Source organism: Bufo bufo, chromosome 7 (assembly GCF_905171765.1).
Source record: "Bufo bufo chromosome 7, aBufBuf1.1, whole genome shotgun sequence".
Taxonomy (NCBI): Eukaryota; Metazoa; Chordata; class Amphibia; order Anura; family Bufonidae; genus Bufo; species Bufo bufo.
In genome coordinates, this window is record NC_053395.1 from 120782965 (window position 1) to 120810910 (window position 27946).

Here is a 27946-nt window from a genome sequence, read left to right on the forward strand (position 1 = left end):
CGCCCTCTTTGTTTCTTTATTTCATCAAACGATAGCATCTTTATTTTTACTTTACTCTCAGCATTTTGATCTTGGCCTCTGAACCCTTTTCCAGGAGATATTTTTTTTCCAATCGACAGGCTTTCTCTTTATCATTTCTGGCTCTCGCACATGCTCAGGTCCTTTATTGGACTGCTGCAGCTCTTGACTGAACTGTTCACGCAGTTGTTCCCAGTCATGGTTGTGTTCAGACCCTTTCTCCCTTGCTTTGCAGAGCTCTTTCAGCAGAGCATGCTTGTCGCCGCTCGCTCCTTTTAAGCGCATCTGGTTCACTTCTTCCTTGGCAACTCGCCATTTCCCTTCCAGGGACCTCCATTTTGTCCCCACTTCATTTTTTACAGTTTGTTCAGCATTTCTGCTTCTAGATTTGCTAGTTCTGGAACAATCATCTACATCTCTTCCCTTTCTTCAGCAGTGGTTTCCTCAGATTTAGCGGCAGTTTCAGAGACCTCTGCCTCTTCAGTGGCTTTTTCCACTTCGGCAGACTCTCCTTCAGGCTCTTCTTTGATCCCGGCAGTGTCTGAGAATTTCTCCCACTCAAACTCATCGGCCTTAACTTCTTCAGCATTTGTCTCTTCGGAGTCTCCAATCTCTTTGCTAGCCTTCTCATCCTTTTTCTCACTGAGTTTGGAGGCACGTGGGACACCTGGGTCTTTAAAAGACTCTTTGTCTTCTGGCATTCCCTCTAGAGAGTCAGCCAGGGCCTTGTTCTCCATTTGTGCAAGGTCCAGGAGAGCCCTCCCACCGTAGAAGACAGCATCTGCATGCTGGTTATCTGTCTCCTCGTATTTCTTCCTCAGAAGGCTGCTGGCTTCCTGGAAAGCATTGACGACAGAGCGGATGTCTTTTATGGCCAGGTCCTGACTACTCACTGCCAGGAATCTTTTTGCTTCTGCATCCATATCAGCCCCATCAACTTGTTCAGTAGAGACATCTTCCATCTTCTGTGCCTCGGCTGGCACCGCAGCGCCACCATTCCAAACCCATTCTTAACAGGCTTTGGCGTGGACTTCTTGGCATCTTTCAGAGGACTCTCCCCTTCGGGTTTCTCATTTTCCTTTGAATGAAAAAATGTCATCTCGAGAAGCTCTTGCCTCTAACTCTATTATATCTAGGGACCATGTGGAGAGAGAGAAATCATCCTTTTGATTGCAGCTGTACTGACATGTCAGGTCTTCTATCACTGCCTGGGCATTGGTCTAAGACACTAGGCTGACGTCTCCCCACTTAACTGTCGTCTCGTCAGGTATAACTGTCATCTGGTCGCTACTAGTAACCATCTTAGTTTTGCAGGACCTTGATATGGTAACTTCCCTCTCTGAGTTGCTATCGGTCACAGCACATATATCACATTTACAGCTCGTGTCATTATTAATCCTGACCTCTAGGGGCACATGTGGTACATAAGCTAGCCCTGCCACATTTTCCACATTGAGTTACCCCCAGCTGCGTTCTCTCAACATTTATCAACACTTCTACAACACATACATCTGTACCACCAGGGGGAGCTTCTTCCCCAATCACAGCCTGCAAGGGAAAATGGGTGTCATCATCATCACACATTGTATATAAATCCGCATTGTTATTATGTATAATCAGACAACTTATCATATTCACTTTGCATCGTATCAGCACCACTGTTTCCAATGGTCAATTCACTTAAAGGGATCGGTACAAATTCGGCAGGAGTTTTGTCACTAACCACAGAAGTGTCTCCACTTCCTCACAACTCCCAAAACAAGGGGAAATCACTGCCCTACATTACGCCATGCCTGAGCGTGTTTGCAACTTCAAGTTTATCAGTCCCAGGACCTACTATAGTCTCACACTCAGTGAGAGCCACCAGATAGCCTGTACTATCCGCATGAATGTCTTGCACATAATCCCCAGCTACACAAGCAATAATAGGAACAGTCTTAACCATTGACTTCATGGGTTCATCAGTCCCGGGAGATGGGGATTTTCCAGGAATATCTCCACCGAGGTCATCATCCTCAGTAACCGCATCTGCTTCCGGTCTTATAATAGCTTTGTCAACCTCAGGTCTCACGATCCTGCTTCCTCTTACACGGGTTAGCATTGGATCCCTGAGGTTAGCCATCCCAACGTTGCCTCTTGCAACCGACAATTCCAGTAAAGCAGTGACTTTCTCTCCTGCAGACTCCTCAAGGTAGTGGTTGCTCCTAGCAACAGCATTACAGCACCTCTGCACATCCTCTCTAGGACTCGACACACACTGGCAGGGAACATATGAACAACCTGAGATGAACTGCTCTCCATCTCAGGTTGCTCCCGTTGGTTGCTCTTGGCAACGGCACACATCATCTTTTCCTTGGGAACTCCGGCAGCACAACTTGAAATGCTTTTTACGCTCCACAGCTGCCAAAATAATGGAAAGTCCTTGCTCAGCACATACTACACTCTCAGGGTCTCACATTTCAAGATCTCCCATTGCAAAGGGCCATAGTCCGTTACAAAGGTCAGAGTCACTGTGGTATCTGTCTCTGACTCCCCCTTTATGAACTTCAGGACCTCTGGCATGACATGAGAAACTTGCTGGCGAGAATTTAGAATGAACTCCAGTGGAAGTCCTCCAATCACTAAGTCTCAGTGTCTTTCATATATTTTGTTAACTCTCCTGGCCAACCACGCATCCATGTCACAGTCCTCCAGTTGGCAACCTTCCCACCAATACTTGTTAGCACCTGGTGGATTCCCCTCTGCTTGCTGGGGTTCAACAACAGCAGACTCTTTTTTTTCTGTGCATTGGCCTGCATCAGCTGCTCGGCGAGATTCTCAAACCACCCCATAGCAACAGGCAGTCTGGTAGCAACACAGTTAATTCGGGCTCCTGGCCCTTTAAATCACCCTCACAATTTTACTTGCACCACAGCAGAAATGTCCAGAATAGTACATGCAGCAAAATAATAACAGGCTTCTGACTCTTTAACTCCACACAGCAGCACCTGCTCCTTCTGTCTTGTCGTTGCCCCTAGCAACACTTTGCCTTTTTAGCATGCACAACATCTGAGTGCACGCATCCTCCACCAAATGTAAGGGATCGCCTTTCTTTCAGGGGGTCGCAACCACATACTTCTTCAGGACACCAGGATTAAGGTCCAAACAACACTTTTATTTGGCACCAGCACAAACATAAATGATGCAAAATAAACAACTGCACATCTAGGCACTTGCTAATACAAGATAATGAATCCCTGACTCACCTAAAGAGCCCTGTTCACACACGTAAATCAAATGCAGCTTTCCTCAGCCAAACAGTCCAGCAGTCTCCAGGCTGTGATAACTGCATTACCTTTGGGGGAAGTTATGGCCCAGTAGCCCTCCTGACTCTGGCTGTGTGACCCTCGCTCCACAGGCGTCGCTGGGTCCCCCAAACTTCGGGCTATCACGTAACCTCGTAGCCCCTCAATCTTCCTGGCTGAGACCACTCAGAGCCTCTGCAGGTCTCTGTTCCAAATCACTCTCTCTTTGACTGACATGAAGAGGGCACTGGCTATTTGTTCAGTCCCACTAGCTCAACCATCATCCTACCCCCAACCCCACTTCCTAACCCAGGAAATAAACACACCACACCACTGCTTGGATTTAATCGGCCACAGCAGCCGTTTATTGAATACATACAAAATATATATAACATAAGTTAACACATGACGAGGGAGGTCCTAGAAGCCCCAATAACTCCATAAACGCTGGAACACCTGCGTCTCCATCTTGCCCCCAGCCGTTGAACCCAGCTCGGAGGCAGCAACTGATGGAACGCGTAATTAGTTCCTACCAGCTCCTCAATGAGAGTCCAGCCCCTCCCGCGGGGCCCTCCCATCCTCAGGTACCACCATATTCCTCCACTTCAAGGACCTCCCCCGCCTCCACGACTGCCGCGACATATAAAACAACAACGCTCACCTCAATCCACCTCCACTAGGGTCGGGTGGGTGGGCGTTTGGATCCCCTGGCCGCACTGACCTCACTTCCGCCTCCTTCCTCTGTCTCCGCTCCGGCCACGCCCCACGCCGCCCTGGCAACTCCCGCCCTTCCTCTTACACCGCCCCCACAACCCCCTAACCCTTTCCTCACCAGTCCTTCACCGCCCGGCCTCTTCATGCGCGTCCTCCCCAACCGCTGCGCTCCAGTCCGGCCTGACTTGAAGAGGGCACTGGCTATTTGTTCAGTCCCACTAGCTCAACCATCATCCTACCCCCAACCCCACTTCCTAACCCAGGAAATAAACACACCACACCACTGCTTGGATTTAATCGGCCACAGCAGCCGTTTATTGAATACATACAAAATATATATAACATAAGTTAACACATGACGAGGGAGGTCCTAGAAGCCCCAATAACTCCATAAACGCTGGAACACCTGCGTCTCCATCTTGCCCCCAGCCGTTGAACCCAGCTCGGAGGCAGCAACTGATGGAACGCGTAATTAGTTCCTACCAGCTCCTCAATGAGAGTCCAGCCCCTCCCGCGGGGCCCTCCCATCCTCAGGTACCACCATATTCCTCCACTTCAAGGACCTCCCCCGCCTCCAAGAACGCGCAGCTTGACCACCTCAACCCTGCGCGTCCCTCCACACACGCAAAGCAATTTCAACGCCGCTCTGGAGCCCCAGAGCCCACAAATCCGTACCCACCGCATTCAGGTGCACTCCATCTGCTCTCCAAAATGCACCCTCACCTTTCTCCAACACCTCATGCCGCACCACAACCCCGCCATTCCTTGTCATAAACCGGCCAACTGCTCTGTTCACCTTAATCCGAGCCTTATTAAGGCTCTCCACTGACCTCGCACCCCTCCACACCTTCCGCGGCACAATGTCTGACCAAACTGTTATGATCCCTGGAAACAATGCCCAAATCCTGAGCAAGTCAAACTTGACATCACGGACCAATTCTCTAAAAGGACGCTTCCCCAAATCATTCCCCCCCACATGTAAAACTAACACATCCGGAGGACGATCCAATCGCACAAAATGATGCACCTCCCGCAAAACTCCACCCCACAACATACCTCTAACCCCTAACCATCTGACCGTAGCACACTCCGGACTAAAGCCCAACTGTCGCCCACTCGGCCTTACATCTGCTCTGATCGCACCCCAGAACACATAGGAGTGCCCCAGAATCCATACCAAAGCCGCAACCGTCCGACCTGTGAACACAAAAAGGAACAAATTAACAACCCCCCATCACCAACCGTACCCCTATAATAATGCAGGCCTCACATATGATTTGAAACGCACCGACTCCCAACGCCCAATCCTCCTAATCACCTCCTCACTGGCGCCCCACCTGGCTGCCTCAGTTGCCGCACCAATTCTGAACGAATGACCAGAATACTCCTTGACCGGCACACCCAAAATCTTCAAACATTTCTTAAAAACCGCCAGGAACTGAAACCTAGACAAAAAGGAGCCGTCCTCATGCCTAAGGAAAGGAACCTCATTACACTGTAGCCCCGCCCCATAAGACCCTGCACACCGCACCGGACACATACTACAACCTGGTACCGGGAACAACGTAAAACGCTGCCCCCTGCCTTCCTGATCAGTTTTTGACCTCCGAATCCGGACATACACCCTATCCCCCGCTAACTCCACATCCTCACTCCTAAGTCCCCCTGCTCTACTCACACTGTCACACACCAACTCCCCCAAGCGAAAAGCACCGAAAAACGCCAAAGCAAATGCAGCCCTGAACAGCACTAACTCCCAACCAGAACTACAAACACAACTCAACTTCTCACCCATCTGCACAAGCAACTCAAAGGACACCGGCCTCCGATAATCCGGCACCCTGCCTACCCCCCTACGCCACCCTTTCAACACCTGCCTAACCAAAAAACCCTTAGTCAAATCCGGCAACCCCCGCAACTTAAAGCCAAACGCTACCCCCGCTATCAAATGATTCACCTTTGACACCGACCACCCTTCGCCCTTCAACTGCCCTAACAACATCAACAACCTCACATCACCATCCCCAACACCAGCCCCCCAGGCTCCGTTCCAAGTTTCCCAGGTCGCCCACACCTTACCATACTCCCTCCAAGTACCCGGGCTCAACGAATCCCTCAACATCCCCATCACTTCTCCTCCAGGATCCCCCACAGCCACGACGGACACTCCAGACCTTCCAGCTCCGCTTCTGGCGCAAGAAGCCGGAACCGCTCCCACTGTAAACGAGAAAGAGAATCCGCCACTGAATTAGACACTCCAGCCACATGTTCTGCCACCAACCACATGTTAATCGACAAACATCGCAATACCAAAAACTGTAACAGCCTAACCACCGGCGGGGAAGATGCGGACAAACTGTTGATAGCCTGAACCACTCCCAAATTGTCACAATGAAAGCGCACCTTCCTGTTTTCAAATTTCTCACCCCACAATACTACCGCCATCACAATGGGAAAAAGTTCCAGCAACGCCATGTTCCTGACCCAGCCCCGACTTACCCACGAATCCGGCCATACTCCCGCACACCATTGGCCTTGGCAATAAGCCCCGAAACCCACTCCCCCCGACGCATCAGTGTACAACTCAAACTCCACACTATCACACAACTCCGCCATCACTAAAGACCTGCCATTGTACTGACCCAAAAAACTCCGCCCACACCCTTAAATCCCCTTTTAACTCCTTGCGTAACCTGATAAAATGATACGGCGCTAACACCCCCGCCGTAGCAGCAGCCAAACGTCTACAGAAAATTCTACCCATCGGCATAATTTGACAAGCAAAATTCAATTTACCCAACAATGACTGCAACTCCCTCAACCTAATCTTCTCCCTGACCAAGGCCCTATCAATCTCCAAACGCAAATCTACCAACTTGTCCTGCGGAAGCCTGCACTCCATCCGCTCCGTATCTATAACAATCCCCAAAAAACACAACTCCGTCACCGGCCCCAACGTTTTCTCCCGCGCTAATGGTACCCCAAAACGCGCAAAAACCGACTGCACCGTGTGCAGCAACAAAGAACACACCCGCGAATTTGCCGGCCCTAAACATAAAAAGTCGTCCAAATAATGGATAACTGATGAACAACCTGAAACTTCCACCACTACCCATTCCAAAAATGAGCTAAAGGTCTCAAAATATGCACATGACAGCGAGCACCCCATTGGCAAACACCTATCCACAAAATATTCGCCATCCCAAAAACAACCCAACAAACCCATGCTGTCCACATGTACCGGAAGCAATCTAAAGGCCGCCTCCACATCCACCTTAGCCATCAACGTCCCCTGCCCCAACCGCCTCACCCATCTTACAGCCGCATCAAAGGAGGTATATACCACCGAACAAAGTTCAGGATCTATACCATCATTGACCGACGCACCTTTTGGATAAGACAAATGATGAATGAGCCGAAACTTATTCGGCTCCTTCTTAGGCACCACCCCTAACGGGGACACCCTCAATCCCAGAATCGGCGGCTCCTTGAATGGACCCGCCATCCGCCCCAACTCCACCTCTTTCTTTAATTTTTCCGTGAACAAGCGCAGACCTAAGATTCCTAAGAACCGTAGGCCCCGCCGTGACAACTGACGGAATACGAAAGCCAAACCTAAAACCATCCCCCAACAACCCAGCCGCGACCTGATCCGGATATCTATCTAGGAACACCTGCATCTCTTCTACCCGCACCGGCGTCCGTCCCTTTTCCAGCACCGTCACCCCCCCTATTCTTACCCCCTTTGAAGCAACGGTTAGCTCCATGGGCTCCCCCACACCCCGTGCACTCGTGCTTAAATTTGCACTTGGCCCCAAATCTGCAATTTCCTTCATTAAAAAGGAAGCACAACCCTTTTGCCGATGCCGCTGCCAATGCCCCAGGGGATGACCCCCCGGACTCCCCACGAAAGGACTGCCCAGCCCTAGGAGGCGCCGTCACCCTCAACCACAACCCAATATCCTTATGATCCCACCGAATATCAGGCCTCACCGCCTTACGCTGCCGGAACTGCTCGCCATAACGGAGCCAGCCCACACCCCCATACACCCTATAAGCCTCCCCAATAGCGTCTTGGTAACAAAAAAGCGCCGAACAACATTCCGGCGCCCGTTCCCCAATGACACTTGCTAATATGGCAAACGCCTGTAGCCAATTAGCAAAGGTACGTGGAATCAATCGATGCCTACGCTTATCCTCATCCTCCTTTTTTCCCTCGTCCTTCTTACCCCTATCCAAGTTAAACCTTTCCAACGGGAGCAGCGAGAATATCTCCACATACTCTCCCTTCCAGATCTTTTCTCTCACCTCCTGTTTCAAATGAGCCCCCAGCGGCCCTTCAAAGCACACGTACACCTCACCCCGAGCCCTATCATCCAACCTCTGCACCTCCTCCTCCCCCCCCGCCTGCGTCTCCACCGACACCGACCCTGCACCTGACGTAACAACCTGCGTCCCTGACCCTAGACCCGGCACCACCCCCCACCCCGGCAATGGAGACCCAGCACCAGCACCCATACCTGACAACCAACCCGCCAATCCCCCCAAAAACTGCCCCAAACCTTTACCAAATTCCCCCATGTTCCCCCCCCCCCCCCCCACCCGGGAAACCCTGGGCTAAAACAGATCCCCAACCAATCTCACCAGGCACCACGGGCGCTGTGACTCCCGCTGCCGTAGATCCTGACTCCCGCCGTAACGCCACTTCACCATCAAAGCTCTTGGATGTCGACGGCTGCTCCTCCTGGACCACCTGTACGACCCTCTGCACCACGCTGGCTGGACGCCAGGACGAGGCCGCAGCACCCACCGCCGCAAGGGGATCTTTCTCCACACTGCTGGAATCTTCTCTGGGCCTGCCCTGGTATTCCTCTCCCCTAAGAGCAGCCCGAGGAGCCCGGATCCTTTCTGAAAGCCGAGTGGACCGCCCGCTTAAGGAAGGACTGGGCCGGTCCACCGTTCCTGGTCCTGCATCCGAGTCACCTGCTGCAGGGAACGGGGGAAGGGGCGTCCCGCTCCTAACAGGGCCCCGCCGAGAATCGGGATTCCTCCCACGGCGAGAGCGGCTCGCAGGTGGCTGAGCGGCCGCTCTCCGCCGCCGAGGGTCCACAGGTGGGCTCCCTATTCGGCGCCGGGCCCGGGGGGTGATTTCAGGGCTTAGGCGTGCCGGCGCTATGCTCCGCCGCAGCCGGGCAGCCCTGGCAATGGGGGTAGCCGCCGGAGCAGGCGATACAATGCAGGCGCCCACCTGTTCCTGCAGCCAGCCAGGCCCCCTCACCTCCGCCTCTCGCCGCAACCTCTCCAGCATCTCATCCACGGACATCCCTGGCGCCGACATCTTGAGGTACGTCCTGCTCGTTTGGATCCCCTGGCCGCACTGACCTCACTTCCGCCTCCTTCCTCTGTCTCCGCTCCGGCCACGCCCCACGCCGCCCTGGCAACTCCCGCCCTTCCTCTTACACCGCCCCCACAACCCCCTAACCCTTTCCTCACCAGTCCTTCACCGCCCGGCCTCTTCATGCGCGTCCTCCCCAACCGCTGCGCTCCAGTCCGGCCTGACTCACTGAGGGTGGATTTATGCCAGACTGATTATAGCAGGATTCACCTGTGATATCCTCAGGTTAGACGAAAACACGCCCTGGAATGGGGTGGACTGGGGAGGTCATACTACCAAACCTACCTTCCCCAGTCCAATAAAATCCAGCCCATGATTTACTATAAAAAATAGCTTCAGCAACTAGGTTTGCTGAAACCAGCACCATTTTCCTGGACTTTACTTATCTCATCTAGGTGAGGTATACACCCCTTCCGGAACTTTTCTCATACATTTTACTGTTCACCTTACCACAATTGGCATTATGATAACCATGAAAACTATGACAAAAAAATGCTTATACTGATTTGAATAAACAACTGTTTCTGTAAATGACCAAGTTCAAGAACGAGGCCTGTGATCCAGGCCTTCGAAGCAGAAGACAAAAATAACAGAAATAATGGTCCAACCGGGACCCAACAGCCAAACATGAATCAAGTAGTCACTTCTTGAGAGGGTGAAAAAAACGGATTAGGGAGAGGTAGACAAGAAACCTTAAGTGTTAGCATGACTTGGTTACTTTGATGTAACATAAGAAGATCTCCAGTTGAGGAGCCTTTAGCAAATGTTCAAGGAGAAACTGTTCCATCTTTTGTCAACTCCTGGTACAGTGTTGCATGCTTACATAGTACATACATAAGGCCGAAAAAAGACATTTGTCCATCCAGTTCGGCCTGTCATCCTGCAAGTTGATCCAGAGGAAGGGAAAAAAAAACTTTGCTTCTTGGAGGAGAGGTGGAAGGATCCTTTTCTTTGCTTTTGTCTCACTCGTGTGGCAGAGCAATGTTCCATTTAGCAAGTGCCTCAGCAGCTTCAGTTGGGGAGGATAGAACATGAGTGGAGTTATTGAAGTGTACAATCAATTTGACAGGATAACCCCACTTATAGGGGACACTGTTTTGCCTAAGAGCTTTAGTGTATTGAATAAATTCTCTCTTTCTTGTCAATGTCACTGAAGACAAGCCCGTATATAGTGCAATACGGTTGAATCTTTCTGGGACAGGCTGTTTATTTTGAGCTGGCTTCATTGCGGCCTCTTTCAAGTAATAAAAGTGTATCTTTGCTAACACAATTTTTGGGTACTGTATCTGGTAATGCTCTTGGCTTAGGGACTCTGTGAGCCCTGTCTATTTTTAATTCAGAGCTAGGAGTGTCAGGAAGGTACGCCACCAGCAGGTCTATAATAAACTTTTTCAGTTGTGAGTCAAGGACAGTCTCTGGAATGTTTATAAACCTGATGTTATTCCGCCTAGAGTGGTACTCTAGGTCGGCTAATTTTAGTTTAATTATAGCCAGATCATCTTCCACTGCATTATGACTATCTACAAGAGTGTTATGTGCTGACATGAATTCTTCAATTTTCTCCTTCAAGTAGGCACACTGCTCTTTGATGGATATCAGGTCAGTGTGGATAGTTGCAACTTGCAATAGACTCTTTAAAGTCCCTTTAAATCCTTAAAGGGTTTCTGTCACCCTGCAAAACTCATTTTTTTTTTTTGGCATAGTTAGATTGCTCATAGTGCGATATAGCAGAATATAATGCTCTTACTTACTTTCATGCGGCCAATTCTTTATAAAACGAACTTTTATAATATGTTAATGAGGGCTCTACCAGCAAGTAGGGCGTCTACTTGCTGGTAGCTGCTGCAGAAATCCGCCCCCTCGCCGTGTTGATTGACAGGGCCAGCCGTGATCTCCTCCTCCGGCCGGCCCTGTCAGTAATTCAAAAATCGCGCGCCTCGCGTCATTCGGCGCAGGCGCTCTGAGATGAGGAGGCTCGTATCCTCAGCACTCCCTCAGTGCGCCTGCGCCGATGACGTCTTCTCTTTCGGTGATGTCATCGGCGCAGGCGCACTGAGGGAGTGCTGAGGATACGAGCCTCCTCATCTCAGAGCGCCTGCGCCGAATGACACGAGGCGCGCGATTTTTGAATTACTGACAGGGCCGGCCGGAGGAGGAGATCACGGCTGGCCCTGTCAATCAACACGGCAAGGGGGCGGATTTCTGCAGCAGCTACCAGCAAGTAGACGCCCTACTTGCTGGTAGAGCCATCATTAACATATTATAAAAGTTCGTTTTATAAAGAATCGGCCGCATGAAAGTAAGTAAGAGCATTATATTCTGCTATATCGCACTATGAGCAATCTAACTATCCCAAAAAAAAAAAAAGAGTTTTGCAGGGTGACAGAAACCCTTTAAACATGTTTTGTAGAACTGCTAAACAAATGCCTAGATTCATTAGCTCCATATGGGGCCCTCCTTCATCAGGAGTAAATGATAACGAGTCAGTACTCACGAGCCCCTAACTACCAGTGTCAAGTGAGAGTAGTCTTTGCTTCTTGCTGAGCGCCATATCGGGCGAAAGTTTGTTTGAGGAGGAGCTGGATGGGCTTGCTGAGGCAGGAGGTGTGCTATCCGACTGGTGTGAAGTGCCGCCATCTTGCATTAGGGCTAGGCCAAGTGCTGGAGGAAAGAAAGTTGTCATTTTTTCCCTCTGGTCATCATCAAGAGGTGCCTGGGAGATTATGTTTGTCAGAGGGAATCCTGGGGAGCTATTAGAGTCTCTAATAAGGATCGTTGTGAGCCGCTAGTAACCACTTGGCACGGAGCTTTGAGTTCAGGAGCCTGCTTCTCCTGGTATCCGACCACCCCCCTTCCCCTTGTATTTCTGTGTCATGGGTGCAAAGGAGGTGTGTTGCACCCCATAAAAATGGCTATAGGTCACCCACAGCATTAACAGTCAGATTAACTATTGTATTTCCATTTCAAGGATGCAAAGGAGATGTATCTCAACCCAAAAAATTTACTGATTAACAGCCTAACACTGTCCCTCACTTGAGCTGCGTCCTGTCCTATACTAGTTACAGCTGAATGGTCGCGACTCCCAGTTTTAGCAACATTTATCATTTATGCCAGTCTAGATCTCCCTGCAGTGGAGTGAGATGCAGCTAATTTATTCAGACGCAGATGCCTCTACAGTGTGGAGGCCTCAACAAAAGGCATTGGAAATTTTCTGTAAACTATTTAGGTTTTCAAGGCTCCAGCTGCAGCAACTACAGTAATAATTTCATGTTGTTCTTCTGCAATCCTATGCTCCAGATTGTTAACCTTTTTCAAACTGAGTTTAGTGATCAACTGATTGACATTAGTTGGTTGGTAGTACCAATACACGTAATAACACACAACAGTGTTTATACTTGGAGATGATATTTCCTGTTTCTTTTCATAACAATACTGTTGCTGCTAATATGATTTGCATATGGTTATATTCCTGTTTATCATTGTACTGGAGATGAGTGAATATCTTTAAATTCGTTTTGGGTTTTATTCAGAATTCAAATTAAATATGCTCCAATTGTGCTAAAAATTGGTATATAACTGTCTCTCATCTCCTAATACTCATATTATTTGTGAAAAGCTATAGGGGGAGATTTATCAAACTGATGTAAAGTAGAACTGGCTTAGTTGCCCCCATAGCAACCAATCAGCTTCCACCATTCATTTTCCAATGGAGCTGTGAAAAATAAAAGGTGGGGTCTGATTGGTTGCTATGGGCAACTAAGCTAGTTCTACTTTACACTATTTTGATAAATCTCCCCCATAGAGATACTAAATGTGAGTTCTAGAAGACCAGAGAGAGAAAGAGAAATGAGATGTGCAAGCCTGTTCTCCTTCCAAAGGGACAAGAGTACTAGGTGTCCTAGTATGACACTTCTCTGAATGAGACAGTTCTTCTTCCAAAAGGAGATTTTTGGAAAATTCAAGACAGAATTCCAAATCACCAGAATCAATTTACTCATGTGTAATTTGTACCAATTGCAGTTTCCTGTTTTAAAGGGTATGTGTCATCAGAAAATTACTTTTTTATGTTTAACATATTTTTAAATACAGTCCTGATCAAAAGTTTAAGACCACTTGAAAAATTGCAAAAAATCATATTTAGCATGGCTGGATCTCTACAAGGTTCCAAGTAGAGCTTCAACATGCAACAAGAAGAAATGGGAGTGAGACAAAACATTTTTTGAGCATTCAATTTAATGAAAACAACGAATAAACTGAAACAGGCTGTTTTTCAGCTGATCAAAAGTTTAGGATCACACCTCCCAAAAAAAAACTAAACCCCCCCAAAACAGAAATCCAACTTCCAAACATGAACTCAGTAATGAGTAGCTCCGCCATTATTGTTTATCACTTCAAAAATTTGTTTCGGCATGCTTAATGCAAGCGTTTCCATGAGGTAAGTGGGAACATTTCTCCAAGTGGTGAAGACGGCCGCACGAAGGCCATCTACTGTCTGGAACTGTTGTCCATTTTTGTAAACTTCCCTTGCCATCCATCCCCAAAGGTTCTCAATTGGATTTAGATCAGGGGAACACGCAGGATGGGCCAAAAGAGTGATGTTATTTTCCTGGAAGAAGTCCCTTGTCCTGCGGGCATTGTGTACTGTAGTGTTGTCCTGTTGAAATACCCAGTCGTTACCACACATACGAGGGCCCTCAGTCATGAGGAATGCTCTCTGCAACATCTGAACATAGCCAGCAGCAGTTTGACACCCCTGCACTTCCTGAAGCTCCATTGTTCCACTGAAGGAAAAAGCACCCCAGACCATTATGGCGCCCCATTCACTGTGGCGCGTAGAAAACATCTCAGGTGGGATCTGCTTGTCATGCCAGTAACGTTGGAAACCATCAGGACCATCAAGGTTGCATTTTTTCTCATCAGAGAATAAAACTTTCTTCCACCTTTGAATGTCCCATGTTTGGTGCTCTCTTGAAAAGTCCAAAACGAGCAGTTCTGTGGCGTTCGAGGAGACGAGGTCTTTGAAGAAGTTTTTTGTTTTTGAGGCCCTTCAGTCTCAGATGCCGTCTGTTGGTTATGGGGCTGCAGTCAGCACCAGTAAGGGCTTTAATTTGGGTCGAGGATCGTCCAGTGTCTTGACGGACAGCCAATTGTATCCTCCGGCTCAGTGCTGATGTAATTTTTTGGGGTCTTCCACTTTACTTTTTTGTTCCATAACCCTCAGGAACAAAGTCTTACTGTGTCCCACCTCAGCAGCGATGGCGCGCTGTGAGAGACCCTGCTTATGCAGTATAACAACCCGACCACGTTCAAAAAGGGAGAGTTTTTTTTGCCTTTGCTATCACAACGTGTGACTACCTGACAGAAAATGACAATGAATCCACATCTTTGCACAGATTTGGCCTTTTAAAGGCACGTGGTCCTAAAATTTGGATCAGCTGAAAAACAGCCTGTTTCAGTTTAATCGTTATTTTCAATTAATTGAATGCTCAAAAAATGTTTTGTCTCACTCTCATTTCTTCTTGTTGCATGTTGAAGCTCTACTTGGAACCTTGTTAAGATCCAGCCATGCTAAATATGATTTTTTGCGATTTTTCAAGTGGTCTTAAACTTTTGATCAGGACTGTAATTTTTAATTGTCATTTTAAATTTTCCATGTCAATATCTATATTTAAACAAATAAAAAACATTAAATCCTGCAGCTTTCTCACTTGACACTAAGCCTAATAATAGGCACCACCTCTTGGTCTGTACAGATCACTTTAGTGCAATTACCTGCTTATCTATACACAGAGGTGATATTATTATAGGGAGGATTAGAACTACAAATAAGACAAAATTCACCATTCACAATAGGTGACTGCCAAAGCTTATCTATTCTTTCATTGTACATTGACCAGAGCATGCCTAGACATAATTGAGGTCCTCTCTTGGCTGCAAGAAAGCAATATTCTTAATACTTTCTAAATGCTATTTAAAGCTGCTCAAACAATATGGCTGCCCCCATAATAATGTTCAAGGAATAGAATAAAAAAATTTGGAATCAGAAAAAAAATGTATATGTGTTGCTATCTGGTTTTCAAGGGGTTGTTCGGGTTCAGATCTGAACCCGGACATATCCCCATCTTTACCCCTTCAGCCCCCCATTTCATGCTCCGATGCTCTCCTTTGCCCTACACCGAATCATGCAGGGCAAAGGCATTTTTTGGAGATCCAGTGACGTACCAGGCTCTCCATGGTAACTGCTAGGCAGAGGCTGTAAAACAGCTAGGGCAGCTCTAAAGCCCGCCCATGTCACTGGGAACACTGCTAGGTGGAAGCCTCTGCCTAGCAGTGTAATAATATAAACAAAAAAGCCTTTGTCCTGCCCGATTCAGCGCAGGGCAAGGGAGAGCATCAGAGCATGAAATACTCCGATGCTCATATCGGGGGGACGGAGGGGTGAAGATGGGGATATGTCCGGGTTCAGCTCTGAACTTGGACAACCCCCTTAACTGGCAGATTAAATTTTTGGTGTCTTTTATTACTCAGTATGCAGCATCATCCTAACAAAAATATAATATACCAAAACAACATTGTATATGTAATTATTAACTTGCTTTCTGCAGATGGAAGAGAAACAAGGATGGATCTATTAGTAGAAAAAAATCTAAGAAAATGCTGGAAATTCTAGCCATGAAGCACATTTCTTCAGAGCACTGGGCTCTCCCTGGAGTAGGTTTCTTTTGCATCTTTATCTGTATTATGTATTAGAAGGTCAAATGTACATTTTCATTAAAATAAAAATAATGTCTTGGGCAGCTCATGAGAAATGCACAATGACTGTTCAGTTGAGTGCTCAATAAATGAGAAAAAGGCCAGCTCTCTAGATTGCACAAAATTGGGTCATTTATTTTAACTGCACAATAGGTATCAATAAGCTTGAAAAACATAAATAAACAATAAAAACCTGCTAGAATTATAGCTCAAACAAAAAAATACATTGTCAGTATATACACACAGAAAATGTTACCGAAAATGTCTACTGTAAAGGTTGCAGGACAATAACATTGGTAACATTTATGTCAGTTTTCACATGTTTTTTTCACTAGATACATTATGCAATATTGGCCATAGATATGCTTTACATTCACAAACTGTGTATAGCCAATGCTATCAATGAGAAAAAGACACATCCATAATAGATTAAAAGTTCTCAATGCAATCACATGTGTTTATTCCAAAGTGTGGATGATGCGCTAGTGACCTAAAAGACACATCCGCATTTGTGCATAGTGATAAAAGGCTAATGCTTTCAATACACAATGATACTGTGTGCAAAATGTGTCTCTGAATATTACTGTTTACAAAGTATGTTGCAGTTCATGAATAGTTAACTAGATAATCTAGTCCACTGTGCATACTTTGCTTTCCAGTTGGATACCTCTGGTATTGGGAGTAAAATCAGTATTGACCCCTCTGGTGCACTCAGAGGATGACCACATGGATGTCATTAACAATGCAGACAGAATAAACAGTGTAATCTTTACTAGTTTACTTAAAGCCTCTTGTAGCCCATACAGTCACACAGTATTCGACCACAGTGTGTCATGGTCGCAACAGTGACTCGATTGCACTGTATGGTCATACCCTCAAGTCCATGTCAGACCAGAGTGCTCCCGGCAGTAAATTTAATAGAATCCTAAATAGCAATATTCAATAAATACAGCAAGATATGTGCAGTGTGGCTTGGGCTTTGGCGTAGCATGAGGGGGTGGTTGCACCGGATGCCAAACTGCAAGGGGGCATCCGACCATCTAGGCACAGACAATGCCTTTCAATGTGTCCAGGCCCCATGGGCTGGTCTGCACTGGGCTGTCTGACAGGATTAAACATTAACTGCGCTGATGATGCAAACCCTGCAGTTTGGATGCTTAGAAAGCTAGAGGACCTGGAATGACATCATCATAGGTCCTCATCTAAGAGTAAAGGAACTGTACTACCAATGGTGTACTTTCAAGATTAGAACAGCGCAGGACCTGTGATAATATCATCAAAGGTCCTTCACTCCCTGATGTACAGTATTTGGGAAAACTGCAGGAGAAGCTCTCTCCCTCTAACTCCAGCCTCCTCTCTACTGTCCTGCAAGTCCCCAAGAGTGGTGAGACATTTAAATCTGGACAATGCTGCTGCAATTGGGGAGAGTACTGTTTTGTAATCCCAGTCCATTTCTGGTTGTGTGGCACTACACACATCCCACTATAGCCATGCAGTAGATGAGTCACTCAATGGTGATTGTAGGATGTATGCAATGTACTGCCTGCAACAGAGTGCATGGCATTCACACATGCCACAAACTGCTCACATACTGGCTCAGGCCTAGGGCCTACTAAGGTGTCATGCGGCACATGCTCTGATGAGTCAGCAGAGCACTCGAGTCTGGCTCTCCTGTAGGCTTCACGTTATGCTAGTCTACAGTCTCAGATCACTGCTAGTAGCCCTGCTTCAGGGGGTATTTTAGTGAGTGGAGTCAGGGGGAGAGGGGGAGTGCTAAATAGCAATTAGGACTAGCCTCATAATTGAGGGTTATTACCGTAGGGGTTTAAGTGATGTCTGAATGGCAGGCCCATGGGAATTTTGTTAGTATTACTCAGAGTAGTACTAGTAAAATTCCCATAGACATGCTGTGTATACTCCATTTAGGCCCCCACAGCAATAATCCTTCTAATTAACTTTATAATAAACAAGGGCCATGCATTCATGGCCCTTTGTGCGGGATTAAAGCCCCTGAAATAACCAGAGCAGGTCAGTGACAGCTGAGTATCCCGAGAAGAACACAGAAATGGTTTATTAGTTCTGCCTTCACCTTTGCTTGGTGCATAGAGTCTAATGAATGCTATTCTTGGAATAAAAGGAATCAGCCTTGTCACCAGTGGATCCAGTGATCACATGATTGGGGGCAGAGCAGAGCTGCTGGGTATAGCAGACCCTGATCAGCTCTGGTTGTATAAAAAGAGGTTTGTCTCAGGTTAAAGGGACACAATACTTGGCTTGCTGTGGGCACTAGCCCCACACTACACCATGGGGCTACGGTAAGAATTGAATGGATCTCACCCAATATCAAGTGCTTTTAACCTGAAAAATTATACACCACTTACTTTATTCATCTTTTCCTAAACAGGGCTCCCTCGAACCAGGGGAAACATTTCCACTCAAGCTAAAGAGGATTATAAACTTCGAATTCTTAGAGAAATTTCAGCAACTGTTAAATGAAAGTATTGAAGTAAGATGGAATCTATTATTTAATTGTTAAACTGAATTAACCACATAACAGGTCTTATGTGAAAAAATAGTTTAGTTTGTTTCTTTTGTAATCTAAACTAACCAATATTTACCCATTACCATATATGAAAATTACAAAAGGCAAGAACTTGAGGTGTTGCCACTAGCAATCAATATCAGATTACAATTTAAGGAGTTTTCTGGGTTCAGAGCTGAACCCAGACATATCCCCATTTTCACCTAGGCAGGCCCTCTGATATGAGCATGATGTCACCGACACTATTGGGCGGGCTTTAGCGCTGCTCTAGATTGTTTTACTTCGGTATTTGATTATTAAGCTTAAAAACCATTTTAAAATAGGTATATAAAGTCGATACTAGTACCTCAAAACCGAAGCTGACTTCAGAACCAAGTTTTAAAATAGTTTTGAAGTTGAAATCAAATCCCAAAGTTATTCACCGCAAGACTTCGGAAATAATGAATTTTCATCGTCAGAGCCCATATATGTTAATGTTTTACGGAGATGGATCTCCGTACAACATTAAACTCAAGTTTTCAGTGAAGCGACTTTGGATCTAAGATCTGAAGCTTGCTTCGCTCATCACTAATTCCAGCATCAGAGAAAGCAACCCAGATGGACTGTGTGTTTTACTCAGAATGATCAAACCTATCAGGCAGTATGCTTGGTTTACTAGAGTTGATCATGCTGAAAGGTGCTCTTTTATGCTATGTGCCGTACTAGTATTTCATGGTGATGGCACAGGCTTGGCAGTTGGGCCTGCAACATTGCTTTTAGGTGCCTTCTGTATCAGTGATCTGAAATCGAGTTAATTCTGGAGATTTGTTCATTCTGACCCAGTTTGACTGCACAAATAGTTCATTTAATTCATTATTTCTCTGGCTCTGGGATACTGCAGATACATTATTAGAAATATAGATCTATTACTAGCTCTTTGAATGAGTTATAGTTTTATTAAAATGATCTGATATATTTACTGTTATGTTTTATCTTTATTAATGTGTGAAATAACAGTCACTTTTTACAAGAAAGATGACAATATATGTAATTCTTACCACTACTGTTAATTTTTACTGCCATATCATATTGTCTAGGAAATAGGAAAGCAGAAAGAAAAAAAGCGAACACTGAAAATCTTTGGAACGTGTATCTTACAACCTAAAATTATTGCCCAACATTGTGAATAAGAAAAAGCTTATATTTGGTGAAGTAAATAGCCATACCGTGTAGCGGCAGCCTATATAACCTGCCTTGCAGTTCTAAGCACTGTGTTGTCCTGTGGGAAGCTAATAGGGAATGTATCCTATGACTTCTGAACTAACTAAAGTGGAGTAACTAATAAAATAATATGCTCCAGGAACAAATCCTGACAGACTAGTTCAATCAGATGCAGAAGACTGAGCGCAGCAGCGCCACCTATAGTAGTTCAGAGCTAGTGACTCATGGTGAATGTATCTGAGTGAGCTGAAAAGCAGTGCAGCAGAACCTAGCAAATTTCGCTCAGGGCTCGGGTATAGGAAGCAGAAGCAAGATTGAACCTCTAGAATAACAAGTGATTTTATCACAAAAACAGGTAATTTTCATGAACACAGACACTCTTTTGCACTCTCTCATACTCACACATGGGCTGCGTCTAGGCAGTAGAGATGTCGCAAACATAAAATTTTCCGTTCGCAGGCAGCGAACGCAAATGTTCGCAAGTGTTCGCAAACGGGCGAACCGCCATTGACTTCAATAGGCAGGCAAATTTTAAAACCCACAGGGACTCTTTCTACCCACAATAGTGATGGAAAAGTTGTTTCAAGGGGACTAACACCTGGACTGTGGCATGCCGGAGGGGGATCCATGGCAAAACTCCCTTGGAAAATTACGTAGTTGACGCAGAGTCGGGTTTTAATCCATAAAGGACATAAATCACCTAACATTCCTAAATTGTTTGGAATAACGTGCTTTAAAACATCAGGTATGATGTTGTATCGATCAGATAGTGTAAGGGTTACGCCCGCTTCACAGCGACAGACCAAACTCCCCGTTTAACGCACCGCAAACAGTCCATTTGCACAAACGCAAACTCCCCATTTGCACAAGGTTGGATACCAAGCTAGCCATGCCCCGTTCCTTGTCCTTACTGATGTCATTGAAGGTCTCTTCCTCCACCCAGCCACGTACAACACCAAGGGTCCCCGAAAGGTGACAACAAGCCCCCTGGGACGCCTGCTGTGGTTGGTCTTCCACCTCCTCAAAGCCACCTTCCTCCTCTGACTCCTCTTCTTCAGACTCCTCTCTCTGCGTTGCCTCTCTCTGCGTTATTATAAGGTGTGTTAAGTAGTACTATTCCCATCAGTTTAATCCCTGTTACGTCCCCTATCAGGGGACGTGTATATGGCATTGATTTTAGGAACGGGGAGATAGAAAAAGATGCTTGGTCGGTCCTCCTACTTCAAATTTGGGGCACTGCGCGTGCAATCGAATGTGCCACCAGATAGTTGTGGTGTGTTATGTTGTTCTTTTTTTATCAGTTTAATCCCTGTTACGTCCCCTATCAGGGGACGTGTATATGGCATTGATTTTAGGAATGGGGAGATGGAAAAAGATGCTTGGTCGGTCCTCCTACTTCAAATTTGGGGCACTGCGCGTGCAATCTAATGTGCCACCAGATAGTTGTGGTATGTTATGTTGTTCTATTCTTATCAATTTAATCCCTGTTACGTCCCCTATCAGGGGACGTGTATATGGCATTGATTTTAGGAACGGGGAGATGGAAAAAGATGCTTGGTCGGTCCTCCTACTTCAAATTTGGAGCACTGTGCGTGCAATCTAATGTGCCACCAGATAGTTGTGGTGTGTTATGTTGTTCTATTCTTATCAGTTTAATCCCTGTTACGTCCCCTATCAGGGGACGTGTATGGAATAGATTTTAGACATAAATTTTATACCACTATGCGTCAATCTTGGTGTAGTTATGACTGTGCTGGTGCGCACGTTTGGGAGATTGCAGGCGATGGGGTTTTTCAAAGCCTATGGTCGTGCTGAGGTAGTTCAGTGACAGTTAAGTGACCCAGAAAACAATGATTCTGCATTGTGGGCCCATTGTTAGCCTAGTAGGCTTTAATGATTACCTTAGATGATCACAAAGAAAATTAATGTTTTTTCTATGCAAAATTATCCAGCCAATCGCTTTTGGTCTGTTCACAATGAAGCAACGACCTTATCATCTGGGGTGTGCCAACATTGCCATTGCCAACACACTCATAGAGGTGGTCGCTTCATTGTGATATGCAAGCCCCGGCACCACAACAAGGTAACGATCACGAAGGGGAATTGACACATGTATGTGCCTTTTTTTTTTGTTTGGTTTTTGAAGCCACATTGCAACACCAGAGGCCAGAAAAATTAGGCATGTACACATGCCTGAAAAATTTGGTATTGTTTCAGCCGCTGCTGTAGCAGCGGGCAGAAAAATTTATGTTTCCCAGGCAGAAAGTGCCCTAAAACATTGCGGCTTGAACCTTAGTTGGTGGCACGCAAGTCATCCGGCATTCAGAGATAAAATACAGCAGCGTGTGGACAATTTTTAGCCCAAGGCAGCTCATCTCATCAGGCCTTTTTTAGTCAAATGTATCGCCCACTGTCAGTCCCTTCGGGATCCATCCCTCATTCATTTTAATAAAGGTGAGGTAATCTAGACTTTTTTGACCTAGGCGACTTCTCTTCTCAGTGACAATACCTCCTGCTGCACTGAAGGTCCTTTCTGACAGGACACTTGAAGAGGGGCAGGCCAGAAGTTCTATCGCAAATTGGAATAGCTCAGGCCACAGGTCAAGCCTGCACACCCAGTAGTCAAGGGGTTCATCGCTCCTCAGAGTGTCGATATCTGCAGTTAAGGCGAGGTAGTCTGCTACCTGTCGGTCGAGTCGTTCTCTGAGGGTGGACCCCGAAGGGCTGTGGCGATGCGTAGGACTTAAAAAGCTCTGCATGTCCTCCATCAACAACACGCCTGTAAAGCGTCCTGTCCTTGCTGGCATGGTCGTGGTAGGAGGAGGATTACTTTCACCTCTTCCCCTGTTAGATTCCCGTTGTTCTGTGACATCACCCTTATATGCTGTGTAAAGCATACTTTTTAATTTATTTTGGAACTACTGCATCCTTTCCGACTTCCGGTAATTTCAGGCACTTTCTACTTATACTTGGGGTCTAGTAGCGTGGCCACCCAGTACAGGTCGTTCTCCTTCAGCCTTTTTTTACGAGGGTCCCTCAACAGGCACGACAGCATGAAAGACCCCATTTGCACAAGGTTGGATGCCGAGCTACTCATGTCCAGTTCCTCGTTTTCACTGATATCACTGAAGGTCTGTTCTTCGCCCCAGCCACGTACAACACCATGGGTACCAGATAGGTGACAACGAGCACCCTGGGATGCCTGCTGTGGTTGGTCTTCCTCCTCCTCAAAGCCACATTCCTCCTCTTACTCCTCTTCCTCAGACTCCTCTTCCAGCGTTGCCGCAGGTCCAGCAAGCGATGCTGATAAGGCTGTTTCTGGTGGTGGTGATGGTGACCACAACTTTTCCTCTTCCTTTTCACGCTCATCTACGGCCTGATTCAGCACTCTTCGCAGGGCACGCTCCAGGAAGAAAACAAATGGGATGATGTCGCTGATGGTGCCTTCAGTGCGACTGACTAGGTTTGTCACCTCCTCAAAAGGACGCATGAGCCTACAGGCATTGCGCATGAGCGTCCAGTAACGTGGCAAAAAAATTCCCAGCTCCGCAGAGGCTGTCCTAGCACCCCGGTCATACAAATACTCGTTGACGGCTTTTTCTTGTTGGAGCAGGCGGTCGAACATTAGGAGTGTTGAATTCCAACGTGTCGGGCTGTCGCAAATCAAGCGCCTCACTGGCATGTTGTTTCGCTGCTGGATATCTGAAAAGTGCGCCATGGCCGTGTAGGAACGCCTGAAATGGCCACACACCTTCCTGGCCTGCTTCAGGACGTGCTGTAAGCCTGGGTACTTATGCACAAAGCACTGTACGATCAGATTACACACATGTGCCATGCATGGCACATGTGTCAACTTGCCCAAATTCAATGCCGCCAACAAATTGCTCCGTTGTCACACACCACTTTGCCGATCTCCAGTTGATGCAGAGTCAGACACTGATCCACCTGTGCGTTCAGGGCGGACAGGAGAGCTGGTCCGGTGTGACTCTCTGCTTTCAGGCAAGTCAACCCCAAGACGGCGTGACACTGCCGTATCCGGGATGTGGAATAGCCCCAGCGGAGCTGGGGGGGTGCAGTTGATGTGGAGCAAGACACAGCAGCAGAAGAGGACTCCGAGGAGGTTATGGAAGAGGATGGAGTAGGAGGAGTAGAGGAGGTGGCAGCAGGCCTGCCTGCAAGTCGTGGCGGTGTCACCAACTCCTCTGCAGAGCCACGCATTCCATGCTTGGCAGCCGTCAGCAGGTTTACCCAATGCGCAGTGTAGGTAATATACCTGCCCTGACCGTTCTTTGCAGACCAGGTATCAGTGGTCAGATTGACCCTTGCCCAACACTGTGTGCCAGACATGCCATTACTTCCTTTTGCACATTCGAGTACAGGTTGGGGATTGCCTTTTGTGCAAAGAAATTTCGGCCGGGTACCTTCCACTGCGGTGTCCCAATAGCTACAAATTTTTGGAACGCCTCAGACTCCACCAGCTTGTATGGTAAAAGCTGGCGGGCTAAGAGTTCAGACAAGCCAGCTGTCAGACGCCGGGCAAGGGGGTGACTTTGTGACATTGGCTTCTTACGCTCAAATATGTCCTTGACAGACACCTGACTGTGTGCTGCTTGTACTCGTCATCATGTGTTGATTCCATAGGCGTTTGTGATGTGCGATCATGTGCCTTCGCAAAGCAGTTGTACCTAGGTGGGTGTTGGACTTCCCACGACTCAGTTTCTTTTGGCACAGGTTGCAAAGAGCATCGCTGTTGTCAGAGGCAGACACACAAAAAAAATGCCACACTGCTGAGCTCTGCAATGACGGCATTCTGGTGGTGGCAACAGCATGCGTTGATTGGCGTGCTGTCGGGCTGACCCCGGGTGCCGATGCATGCTGTCTGACTGTGCCACTAGCTCCTTGCGACAACCTCCCCCTGCTTCCAACTCGTCTCCTTCTCCTCTCTGTCTCCCCATCAGAACTTTCCCCCTGTTCTTCTTCTCTTCGAGCGGGCACCCACGTGACATCCACGGACACATCGTCATCATCAACCGCTTCACTTGTATCTGACAACTCAGCAAAGGAAGCAGCAGCGGGTACAACATCATCATCATCACACCATACGTCCATGTGTGTAATGCTGCCTGACTGAGACATATCCCTGTTATCTACATCCACTGGCAATAATGGTTGCGCATCACTCATTTCTTCCAACTGATGTGTAAATAACTCCTGACAGATCAAGTGAAGCGGCTGTGGTGCTAGTGTTGGTGGTGGCGGCAGGCGGGCGAGTGGTAACTTGAGAGATGCCCAAAGCTGAGCTGGAGGAGGATGGTGCGTCAAGGTTCCGAGCGGAAGCTGTAGAAGATTGGGTGTCCTGTGTTAGCCAGTCAACTATGTCATCAGAAATTTTCGAGTTCAGGGTACGTGGCCTCTGAACACTGGGCATTAGTCTAGGGCCAAAGGGAATCACAGCACCATGACCACGACAGCCCCTGCGGGGTGGCCTGCCTCTGCCTGTCATTTTTTTTAGATTAGTTAAGTTGTACTATGCGTGCAAGCTACTGTGACACAAGATATGAGTTTTGCTGAAGTGACACTATGCACTGCACTGGGCCTTAAACACACAAACACGTGTGTAACTGACTGCTATTTATTCAGTCAAAATAGTTTTTTTTCTTTAAATGGAATCGAATGTGACACCAGATATGAATGGCGCTGAAGTGACACTATGCACTGCACTGGGCCTTAAACACACAAACACGTGTGTAACTGACTGCTATTTATTAAGCCAAATTATTTTTTTATTTTTTAAATGGAATCGAATGTGACACCAGATATAAAAGGCGCTGAAGTGACACTATGCACTGCACTGGGCCTTAAACACACAAACACGTGTGTAACTGACTGCTATTTATTCAGCCAAAATTGTTGTTTTTCTTTAAATGGAATCGAATGTGACACCAGATTTGAATGGCGCTGAAGTGACACTATGCACTGCACTGGGCCTTAAACACACAAACACGTGTGTAACTGACTGCTATTTATTCAGCCAAAATTGTTGTTTTTCTTTAAATGGAATCGAATGTGACACCAGATTTGAATGGCGCTGAAGTGACACTATGCACTGCACTGGGCCTTAAACACACAAACATGTGTGTAATGGTCGTGTATACACACACACACAGGGGGGAGGGAAGTGACCACTGCGCTCCACCCTTACCCCTGGCCCTGCCTACTTGCCTCGCGAGTCCTAATGACAGGGGACAACTGGACGGCAATCCCTAACTTGGAATAAGTGCAGGGATGACAGACAGACAAACAACAGGACGTGAATGGACCGAGTCAATACCAGGAAAGCTAAAAAGTACAAATGGAGCAAGCAGAGAATTGTCAGGAGAAGCCGGGGTCATAAATACCAGGAGAGACGTGAAGTACCAAAGGAGTCAGCAGAGGATTGTCAGGAGGAGGCCGGGGTCAGAATACCAGGAGAGCAGCAAAGTACACAAGGAGCAGGCAGAGGATAGTCAAGAATTCAGCAGGAGGTAAGTACGCCAGGAAAGACCAAATCACAGGTGGAACCTAATTTAACAGGCAACCTGTGGCCAGCAGGCTGCCTGTATTTATAGTGGTGAGTGAGGGTCATGTGATGTGGCCAGCGTCACATGACCGACAGACCAACCAGTCGAGCACCGAGTGATCAGCTCGGCGCTCAAGGCAGACTTAGGAGCAGGGAGCCACCCAGCTAGTAAAGCCGCCCTGGGAACTAGGTAAAACACAGACCTCGAAGCTAAGCAGCAGGTCTGCGGCTAATGGGGGACCGAGAGCACCTTCGGAACCCCGTTACAATGTGTGTAACTGACTGCTATTTATTCAGTCAAAATTGTTTTTTTTCTTTAAATGGAATCGAATGTGACACCAGATATGAATGGCGCTGAAGTGACACTATGCACTGCACTGGGCCTTAAACACACAAATACGTGTGTAACTGACTGCTATTTATTCAGTCAAAATTGTTGTTTTTCTTTAAATGTAATCGAATGTGACACCAGATATGAGTTGCGCTGGTGACACTATGCACTTGCAGGGCTATGAGCCTGACACACACGCTGGCAGGCAGGCAACTGCAATTTGATTACACAGAAAAAAAAAAAAAAAAGCAGACTGATGTTCTAGCCCTAAAAAGGGCTTTTTGGGGTGCTGTCCTTACAGCAGAGATCAGATGAGTCCTTCAGGACTGGAGTGGACACTGAATACACTAGCCTAGCTATCGATTTCCCTATTAAATCAGCAGCAGCTACACTGTCCCTCCTCTCACTAAGAATGCAGCTTCCGAATGAATCTAAAATGGATGCTGTCCAGGAGGTGGGAGGGTCTGGGAGGGAGGGTCTGCTGCTGATTGGCTGGAATGTGTCTGCTGACTATTCGGGACATCTCTACTAGGTAGAGTGATTTCATTTATATATTTTTTCAGTTTTATTATATGTCTTTTGCACTTTCCTTTTCTAGTAGTATGAACTAAAAAGCCAATGGTAGTGTAACAGTGGGTAATCTTTCTGGAGCCACTGTTTCCAGGGGCGTAGCTATAGGGGAAGCAGTGGAAGGAAATTTTTGGGGTGCAAACTCAGAAGGGGCCCACCCAAGAAGAGGACTAAAATATTTTTTGTCAGGATCTTCAAATTATAAAATTACATTATATACAGGCACTGTAGGAAGCGGACTGAGCTACTGCCTGGCCTGGTCTGAGAGAGCGATATTGACTAGCCCAAGGAGTGGGGGGATGCACGGAAGGAAGGGGTTGCAAAAGATTTGTTCAGGGGAGGCCTTCAAAAATTTGATGTGGGGGCCAATCATTTCTAGTTACTCCACTGGCTGTATCATCAAGGTCTAAACCTCCCACATGCTTTCTTTTCTGATGATGTAATCTTTGTTAGCAATGTGAACTAAATTAGTTAGTCCACTTTAAAGATCGATTCATTTTGAACTGATGGTTCATGAACTACCCATTACTGTTCTGTATTATACAGCAGGCACCCCGGTCTCAATGCTGAGATCAGAGAT

At 46.9% G+C, this 27946-nt stretch overlaps 1 protein-coding gene across 1 annotated transcript in view; it reads left to right on the forward strand.

Annotated features, from left to right (window-relative positions):
• Window positions 1–27946, forward strand: part of TRPM2 (transient receptor potential cation channel subfamily M member 2) — a 1766051-nt gene that overhangs the window by 1641166 nt on the left and 96939 nt on the right. Inside the window, exons 22-23 of the mRNA XM_040441475.1 lie at window positions 16017–16122; window positions 18569–18670. Of these exons, the coding sequence (XP_040297409.1) occupies window positions 16017–16122; window positions 18569–18670 (208 nt within the window). The remainder of the gene's footprint in view (window positions 1–16016; window positions 16123–18568; window positions 18671–27946) is intronic.